Source organism: Nylanderia fulva, unplaced genomic scaffold (genome assembly GCF_048542155.1).
Source record: "Nylanderia fulva isolate GAGA-0341 unplaced genomic scaffold, ASM4854215v1 Scaffold13, whole genome shotgun sequence".
Lineage (NCBI taxonomy): Eukaryota > Metazoa > Arthropoda > Insecta > Hymenoptera > Formicidae > Nylanderia > Nylanderia fulva.
This window is the reverse complement of record NW_028189518.1, coordinates 5,128,288-5,138,706: the sequence shown is the minus strand read 5'-3', so window position 1 is coordinate 5,138,706 and position 10,419 is coordinate 5,128,288. Positions and strand designations below refer to the sequence as shown.

Here is a 10,419-nt window from a genome sequence, read left to right as displayed (position 1 = left end):
TAAATTATGAAACGTTTAGAAAATGTGAAGTTATATTACGTCGCGTATAAAAAAATAATGCAACTCTATATATTATATATGCTAAAAATATTATGTATGTTAAATTGAGCGCTAAAAAATTATATGGTTAAATATATTTTCGTCGTTCTATTTCTTTAATAGTTCTTTCTTCGTGCACATCATTCAGCTTTGTGCTCAAGTATGTAATCTTGCCTGTCACATTGTGACTTTTTGCTCATCTTATTTATAATTTATAACATATCAAAGCCGTGCCGCAAAGAGTACTAACGGCGTAGCAGTGGAATTGCGAATTTAGGGAGAATTATGTCTTCAGAATTCGCGATGCGCGTGACAAGAGAAATTGCCATTCGCTATAATACAAGTTCCTGCATTTGACAAATTCGAGTACGCGACATGATTTTCTTTTACATATCGGAATAAGCAGGAATAAGTAAACATCTTATTTGGTATTTATAAGAAAGACTGACGTATAATTCAACAGCGATTATGTCATCTGTATTTACTCCACGCAATAAAAATACCTACGCAAGCCAAATAAAAATTGATTGCATGCATGTATATATATATATAATATATATGCGCGTGTATATAAAATTAATTTTGTTTACGGTATATGACTTTTTCTTCTGAAAATTAAGAAAAATATAAAGACCAAAGTAACCCATTAAAATCAATACATACCTTTTTTCGTCAATACATACTTTCTTTAGTCGATAATCTGATGAGAAACAGGGTTTTTAAATATTTATACATATATACAGAAAACATTAACGGAATAAAGTAATACATTGTATATACTTATTTGCTAAAATTTCCTGAAATTCATGACGTATCCTCCGAAAAAGTCTCTTCGAACAAAAGGATGTAGCACGATACACGATATCAAATTACCTCCGCATCCTTTGGCACTATGTGGCCTCTGTAATCCCATTGACTTAAAGAACGCTCTCAAAGAAATATCGTGAATTGCGAGGGCGAAAAGAACGTTCCGGAACATTGAGATCAAATGGAGTATATCGCAAGTCATTTAATGAAATGAATTATTTGCGCAAACCTAAATTTATGAGACAGTATACGAAGAATGTTGTGCTAGGACATTTTGTCTTTATTTCCATCACCATTTGTATGAAATTCCCACAAATTACTTATCATCTTCTTACACGCGATCGAGGAATTGAGAAGATATACAACATTTTTTGTACTTTTATTAGCAAAAGAAAAGTTGATGCTTTGAAGGACAAGGAGAACTGACTTTTCTTCATGTAACATACATATATCATTTTACAATATTTCAAGCCCTCGATCGCATTATATATACTATAATGAACTATATTATTTATAATTACTAATCTAATTTACCTATCATGATATAACTTATTAATTTGACCATAAACATTTGCAATTTCTATTACTGCGTGCGCGAGATTGCAAAATTCTCTTCGATAATTTATACAATAATATTTATGAAATTGACCGAGTTAAATCAAGCTTAATAAATTCATCCACGATTACATAAAATATATATAAGTAGCTTTTATCGCAATCCCTCTGGAGTGCGTAATCTCTATTTTACGAATTTAATTGCTACGTTTGCGCATGTATCACATCGCGACACATTTATAAATATGTTTTTAAGATCTACAAATCTATCTTACGATCTAAATCGGCTTGGTCACATTTTAGGTACATTTTAGCATTGGAAACGGCAAGAAATAAGCGTGAAATACTGTCGGGTGTGTATGTGTGCTAGAGCAAGAAAGTTTGGCTGTTGCGCGCGAGTATTAGAAGCCACGAAACCGGAAGTAGAAGTCCGGGCCAGTGCCTGACGTTACTTCCGGAAGAGACGTATCCGGCGTCACGTTGCATGGCTTCCGTGCGTTCCTCTGTAACAGAAAAGTAAAAAAGAAAAACCGAGCGTCAGCAGTGCTACACTCGTCAGCGATCCTCGTATCGCCCTCGTAATCGTGATATGAATATTTACGACTGCGCGATATCGAATTAACGCGGTTTTACGCGATATCATCTAATGAGTGTCATGTCAGTAAGAACGTTTCACACGAATAGACATTGAAAAATTGCCGTATTAGGATATTGAATCTGTATATCGCGCGTACGCTGGAAATCTTGATACTTTTTGAGAATAATGACACTACCCACACTCGTAAATCAATGTCACTCCAAGATTATGGGATTATAGGTTTCCCCATGTTACAAGGCATCCATTAATTATCGCGTTGTTTGAGGGATGTCGATACGCATTTTTCCGTGTTATTTCTTCATTCTTCGCTATTTAAACTCGACATGTGTTGCGAAGATCGATTTAACAGTGTTTAATTACATCCGCAGTATATATATATATACATATATTTTGTAAATATAATTAATACGAAAATTTTTTTACAGAAACGTCACATTTTTCTATTTTATATGTGAATCTTTCGAAATATATTTTGAATTGCAAAAAAGATGATATAATTTATTACATTTTGAAATAAATTAAACAGCACTTGCTTGTCCAATTTAAAGCAGTCAGTTTAAACCGCATATGACAGTTTTACTCCAAAACACTTGCAAATGGTCTGATATCTGGCATCTGCATATTACCCCAAAAATATCGACGACGTGTTCACAAACTCTCCGTACAATGTACGATGTAAATGATACATAGCCGATGCTAAAGAACATGCTTCGCACATATGGCGCCCTAGCACGTGTAGACGCATTCAGCTGTGCTTACACGCGAGGGCGGTTAGTTTTGCCAAGATTCAATCCGCAATATTTCCAGGAAGGCGCCGACGGCGAATGACCGTACATCCCGGCAAGTTCAAAAGAGTCGTAAATATTTCAATCGAGCTGCCATCGCGAGCATAAATTATTTCGTGGCGTTCGGAGCAGAGCGGAGGGAATAAAGGAGAAATGTTTCTCGCGCTTTGATCTCGAGCACGAATCCATTTTCGTTCTCCATTTACGCATCGGGATGTATCTATACTCGATCGCGTCGCTGGCCGATGTAGAAAGTAGTTAAAGTCTTAATGAGACGAGGAAACCTTAATTCGAACCGCCGGTGGTCCTTTGAAGCTTAGATTCCAATCGCGCCTTCATTCTCACAGTTCTTTACGACCATTAACGCGCGGCGAGAACGAGCTGAACTTTACAGAGAAACTGCTAACAGGTACTTTATTTTCTGAAATTACGCTTTTAACGACTTCTTCTCCGATTACGCAGCGTTGATCTTTTAATGGTAAGAATATCTCGCGGTACGCGAACAAACTCACCGTGTTGCTTCGTGATCTTCAAAAGAAAGGAAGTGTTTATAATTTTAAATGTGTTTTATGATAAAAGAATTATTACAAAGTGTTAAATTCTAAAGGCAATTTTGATACCCTTTAATCAATTAATTATTATTATTAATTAATTGTAGGATAAATTGATTAGAATGGGCAGTAGTAATAGTCCGCACAAGGCAGCCATACAAAGCGTAACAACGAGATCTCTTCTCGATGAATCACGCGCATTTAGTAGAAGGACATGAAGTTATCGATACGATCGATCACATCATAAGCATGTGATCATCAATATTCCAACCCAATATTTGAATTCATGCACGTGTGCCGACTAATTCCAGATTAATTATTAATTTCGTGGTATGAATATGCGGAATAACAAAGATATTACGAGATATAAATTCAGTTCTATGATTGCCGTATAAACTCGTTATTATTTTGCTTATTTCCTGCGAAGAATATATCTTTTAACTCTTATATACATTATGCGTATACTGCAGTATACTGCAATATACAATATTAGTTTAACGTTTCTCTCCCGTGAGCATAAATTTTTTACCAGCTCCCATAGCTACATAGTTTGAAAATTTAATAACATTTCCTGCTAACAATCTGTTGACAATTTCATGCATCGTTATGTTAAAACGCAGTTTACGCGATAAAGCGATAATTACCGGTACGCGTGGCGCAGAATTCGATGTGAATCGATAATGATCGGCTGGTACTGTATCAATAGCGCGATCTCTAGAATCCAGGCGACAATATGCTGCCGAAGCATGTCTGCGTACTGCCGGGTATGCGCCCGATCAGGTATTTGTACGAAAGCAGCGGCGTCATTAACCGTATATGAATTGCGCGTTCAATAGAGGCGTGCTTGCGATCACTACCATGAACGCCGTGCATTCGTGTTAGTGTAACGGGGAATGCGACACGCGTGCTACGGCACGCAGCACGCATACGCGTCGTAACTGTACGCGTCGATTAAAGCGGAAGCAAAATCCTTGCACGTGTGATGAATCTACACGTACTCCAGCAGTAGGGCGACGAGGATCTATCACGAGCAGTTTGCGCGAGTGCGCGTATATACGGTAACATTTGACAGTCGATATCTACTTAGCACCTCTCGCATGGACAGTGTAGAATGCAAATGACGCGCAAACGTGTGTGCTTGATTATATTACCGAGTGTGTTGTTGCATCGGCTTCAACCACCGTTTCCCCGAGTTTCTAAGAAAATTCATTTTAGCGAAACACGTTTTATTCTTCTATACAAGAATCTCGTTATACATGCATCATTTAATAGAGTATTTTATTTTATTTTATTTTATAAAGAATTTTATAAATGAAATCTTAAAACTAGTGTAATTTAATTTCTTTTTGCCTTTTTGCGATTCATTAAAACTTAAAGCATCGGCTTCAACCATGATTTCGAATCTAAGAAAATTTATTTTAGCATACATTTATTTTATTTTATGAAGAATTTTGTAAATGAAATCTTAAAACTAGTGTAACTCAATTTCTTTGAAAATAACCGAGAACGGAAAAATTGATACTTTTGATTATAAATAATTGTTAAACGCAGTTCTGACAATTAAGATTGCATAATGTTTTTGCCTTCTGCGATTCATTAAAACTTAAAGCAAGATGCGACTTTGGAATATTACGGCTAATTCATGATAAATAATTAGAATTTTTCCATTATCATTTTTTTATTAAAAAAAAAGTCTGGCTCGTGATTTTCCATTAATCTCCAGCTATTTCAACTTTTTCGTTTTCTCAAATATTGCAACTTTCTATTATTCAGCGTCGCTCTTCATACCAGAGTATTTATAAGCTTTCTATTTTAAAAATTGATCTCAATATATTATAAAATAACACACGCTTTATTATAAAAGAATTGATTAGCAGACTGTGGAAACGAGAACGATATTAAAAATTAATTTTCAATCTGAGATAGCAGTTCAAGGTACAGATCGCAAAGTATTCGAGTACATAATTCTTCTGGTGAATCAATAATGTTTTCGGAATTATTTAGAGATAATATAAAAGAAAAAAAACAATGTGTGCGCTATCCTTGACCGTAACTAATTAAAAAAATTTAATTACACAATATACAATATTAAAAGATACGTGTGATTATGCGATTAACATGTAGCCGTGCTCTGATTGAAGCTGCGTTAAATTACATGCGCCGTTTATATAATTACCGACTCGATTTTTTAATGAAATATCAGTATATATTAAGTACGAGAACGTGCATGATAGCCGTGCGAAATTATAATGATCTACGAGCGTTGAAAGTTCACAAGTAAGTTGCACTTTAGCTCATCCGCCCGCTTTTAGCAACTCCTTTAGACAGTGTCTCGGAAACTGCTGGCTGGCTTTACAGAATTATGCCTGAAGCGAGGCGAAAAGAGTACAAAGTTGTTTAAAAATGGAAATCTTTAGTTAATATACGCGATTTACCGCTTTGCCATTCTCTGCCTGCATATTTAAAAATAATTACTTTGTACCCGGCTAATATAATATAAATTTCGGATAGATAAATATAATGAATATAAAATATTTTCAGAGATTTCTTCGCATAATAAACGAGAAAGTTAAAGGATCAAGGGCCTTAGTTTAAATCCATTTGTCGAGCCGCTATAATCCATACTGTATCTGGACTAATACGAGCGCTTTAACTGGCTCAGAAGATATATCCATTAAAGTGTGCGTATTGTTGTATCAAATGAAATAAATGAATTCCATGGAATTTACAAATCCTCATATTGTGCGGAAAAATTCGTATAAGAGACTCGAAACACATGAGTTTCACTTTGTTCGAGTATTTTGGATAGGAAATTTAATAATATTATGCGTTAAGAGGACACGAGACACCGCGAGAAGTACGGAGCGCGAGATAAGGAGCGAGAAGAGAGATCCAGAAGAGCAGAGAGTTTGGAGCTGGTATAAACGACAGTCTGGGGAGCCGTTAGGTATTAAACTCACTGCAAACTTCCGCAGTCCGTCGTGCTCGATATATATTTAAAATATCGTGGAAGTATCCATGAATCGTCTAGACTGAACCGGCGACGTACCGAGGCACCAGGGATTCATAGGATGTCGGAAAGTGATATCATAACTCGCTACAATGGAACGTCCCGATTTACGAAGCTACTTAACGCATGTTTACCTCTCTTGTCGTTTCGTAAACGATTTTAATCGATCTCCTCAATATTGCAATGTAAATGTCATTCTCTTCTGTCGTAAATGTATTCTTTTTATTCGCGTTTGTGTAATATATTTTTTTTATGCACGAAGAGAATGTTTGAAAGAATCGCGGTAAAAGAAATGCAAACATCGAGAATCGTATTAAATACTAGAATCTTTTTCATGCCATCATCGAAAGTCCGCAGAACGAGCGGCAAGATGGTGAGAGCTCGAAGACAAGCGAAAAAAGAGAAACAAGAAGAAGGAAGAGCCGCGTTTGAATCGAGATAGTGAAATTAAAAGAGGTCAAAAGAGAGAGAGGAACTTTGAACGAAACTCTCTCGACCCTCTCCTCAGGCGTTCTCCACCTGTCATTCTGGACGAAGCCGGATAGCAAATGAGCAGATCCCGGCGAGATCTCTTCTCTGGGCGCGCAAGCAGCGCGAAAACTCGGCGATGTGGCAATTAGGAAAATTGAATTCCGACGTAATTAACTTTCTTAATTAATACAATAGAATCGCAAAATTGTATCTTAAATCCACAACCATAAGTGCCGTTGATAGACGCCGCGCTATCGCACGAGCGGAAAGTGACGGGAGAGCGAAGAAAAAAAAAGGAGAAAAAAAAGCTGGAGAGCTGGTTAAGGAAACGCGGTTCGGAACTCGAAGAAAGAGAATACAGGTATAAGGGGATGGTAGGATACACGTAGGAGTGCCGCAGGAGATGGCAACGTCGACTGCGACGCGATGCCGGAATAGGGGGAGTCGCTGTAAGTTTTGATATATGCGCGACATTATTTACGATCGCATAAGAATTAGCTCAGACGGCCGCCAAAGCCCATCCCTCGGCAAGAGCCGTCGCAAAAAGCCGGCATCAGCCGCGGACTGGCACTGCACTCGAGAGGTTTTTGCGCGCGGCGCATTGGCTTCCTCAAAAGTCGTTAAATCCCGCGCCGCTTTCGACAAATCGCGCGCAAATGGCACTTCTTGCCGCGTGCGAATGTTCGTGGGTAGAAACGTTCGTGGATACTTGAGGAGATGATGCATGCGAGAACGAAGGACTGCGTCGCATAAATGCCTCTTCTGATTTAATAAGAGATCGGAATCTGATGTACTAGGCAATTACAGCGAAAGGAAAACAATATTTGATAAGAGAAATGTATTCGCTTGACTCGGATCATTTTTCTTCTTATATACGAATTCAGCATCATGAGTAATAAATGGCCATACTTTCTGTATAAATTAAAACATTAACATATAAATTATCTATGAATTATTAATGAAAGATGATCGTACAAAGATGCATGCGGATCTTGATTTTATCTGAGTTAATCTCTTCCTCTTTTTCTCTATGATGATCTACTTATTTGTTATGAGAAAACGAAATTGAAAATGAGAAAGTTAAATTTGGAGAAAAGTAATTTTATTCTAATGCAGTATCTCGCACTAATTAACTATCCATGAGCGATGCTGGTATTTTAATTAAGACACAGATCATTTATTTCGAGTAACCGATATAAATTCAGATCGATCCGAAAACTCGAGCGAGAGCTCGTGCGAAAACATTCCAATGTGTTTTATTTTAACTCACCTCCTACAAATCCCACGAGGTATTTTCATATTTCGGAGCGCGTTCATCAAATTGTTAATTGAGTCAGCGGCGCCCGTCCCAATAAAATTCAATAAAATACCTCGGCCGTCGTGGTTTCATCGTACGAACTTTAACGATCGATGGTTTTTAATGATCTTAATTCAACTTTCTAATCTTGATAACAATAGTTATCAGTTTAATTCCGGCTATCGATATAAATGCCAATAATTAATCGTAAGATGATCAATTAATGGTTATCCCTTCGGTAATCTCGCGCTAGACGATAGAAAAGAAAAGTTTCTTTTCCTCCGCCATCGGCTTTTCGATAAGAATATTAAGAAGAATAAAAGTTTGGATATCTCACCAGACACTGTTATATATACGGAAAAAGCGTGCGCTGCTTTTGAAACATTTTTTAAATTGGCTCCAAAAATGAGATTCGAGGAAATTATTGCAAGTATTTCCAATAATGCTGAATAATCGCAATTCTTTCATAATTCTTTTAATTTTGAATACGGCGAAATAAATCTGCGACTAAAAAAATCAGAATAAAGTTTCGACCATATTTTTTTTTATTTTGCCACAATTCAGTTATTAATCTTTTTTAATAAGAAACTTTTGTAATTTTAATATCGTTTTCCGAGGTACATGATATTTGCGTGTCATCCGACAGAAATATTTTTATGCAGGCGCGCGCTCTCATAAAAATGTCCGCTGTCCCGTTTAATCCCATTGCAATGGCACTTTCTTCGGACTCAGCTCGTTCGTACCGATAAAAACTGCGCGAATTCGCAATCTGCAAAACTGGAAAACGAGTGGCCGGACTTCTGATTTATCGTCCGGGCTCTCGCGCGGTCGCGTATCGTGCCTGCGGTTGATGTATCGTACGCATACGTATACACACATGAGTGAAGTGACTGCTGCAAAGTGACTCACAATCAGACGAAAATTCAGTTTTGCGATACGTGCGAGTGAATTAAAAGCGGTTCCTATGCGTCGCGCGCTATTTTTTCCGTCCTCTCGCTTCGGGATGCATTCAGTGCATTCGCGATTCGATAAATTCACGTATTATAAGTTACGTAATAATAATAATGAACCTTATATATTGTATGCAGCATTTATATAGTGGATATTTAAGTCAAGTCGTAAGCTAATAAATTTTTAATTGCTTGTTTCTTTTTTTCTCTTGGTTACACTAATTAAGGGCTGGCTTAACGAGTAAATGGATAATTTATTACGTGTGTTGCTCATGCGATTCTGCGCAACGTAGGTATTAATTTTATATTCTCTCGGAGATTTACACCGACATAACATGAGAATTCTACGTGGAGTCGTATTATACAGTATTTAAACAGTGTTTACAATCGTATAAATAATAATAAGAAATTTCGTAAGTCTATGTCAAGTATAATATTATTATGTTTTCGCTGTTTGGATTTATAATTTTATTTATTCGCAGTATTAAAATATATTAAACTTACCTTTATTAAAAAGTGTCAAAGTGTCAAGGTTCTTTATTATAAAGTAATCTTCTCTCCCTCTCTTCAGTCATTTAAAAAAATATATCTACAATGTCATTATTTATAAATTATTTCTTGTATAATTTTTATATAAAATATCAATTAAAATTTCTATTCGCTCGTGTATTGTATAAAACAACAAAAGTATTCAAAAAAAGGCCAACTTATCGAGCAATATTTAAGATGACATAAGGAGAATATGTATGGAAGGTTTTTTTTGTAAATTTAATATTTTGTTTATGAAATAAATTTCAATTGGATACAACATCTTAAATATTGCTCAATAAGTTGGCCTTTTTTTGAATACTTTTGTTGTTTTATATAAAATTTTCCCCTAACATACGCGTGGCAAATTTAATAAATATTAATTTTCAAAAAAAATGATTGTGCAAGAGCAAAAAAATGGAAAATATAAACGTTTCATATTTCATGTTCACGTTTCATATTGATAATTAATTGTTTCACATTATATCATGTCACATTTTAAGATCAGAAATTAAGTTTCTATACAGAAAGTTGTGTTTTAGCACTTGATAAGGGCCGAAACGTCGTGAATATTAAATAAAGATTATTAAATAGCCAGAGTTGGTTGATTAAATTACTACCATGTTTCATATTTCTTTCTCAAACTTCACCCCGATTCGCGCGATATTCATTTTCACGTATCTCGCGATATTTTTATGTCAATATACGCTCGTAAAAATCGGACGATGCAGTTCGCTTAGCTACGCGCGGGCGATAGTTTTCTTCGCCCGCGCGACATATAAACCGCGTAAATCCGCAATCTACGAGGCCGCGAGTTTGCCTAAGTTC

The 10,419-nt window shown here is 36.1% G+C and overlaps 1 protein-coding gene across 2 annotated transcripts in view; it reads right to left on the bottom strand.

The window, feature by feature from the left end:
• Positions 1-1,105: 1,105 nt before the first annotated feature.
• The window catches only part of LOC114932521 (zwei Ig domain protein zig-8), a 101,395-nt gene continuing 92,081 nt past the window's right edge, over positions 1,106-10,419 (bottom strand). For both annotated transcript variants that reach the window (XM_085479836.1, XM_085479837.1), the window contains one exon: positions 1,106-1,904. In XM_085479836.1, coding sequence (XP_085335962.1) covers positions 1,768-1,904 — 137 coding nt within the window. In that variant the 3' untranslated portion in view covers positions 1,106-1,767. The remainder of the gene's footprint in view (positions 1,905-10,419) is intronic.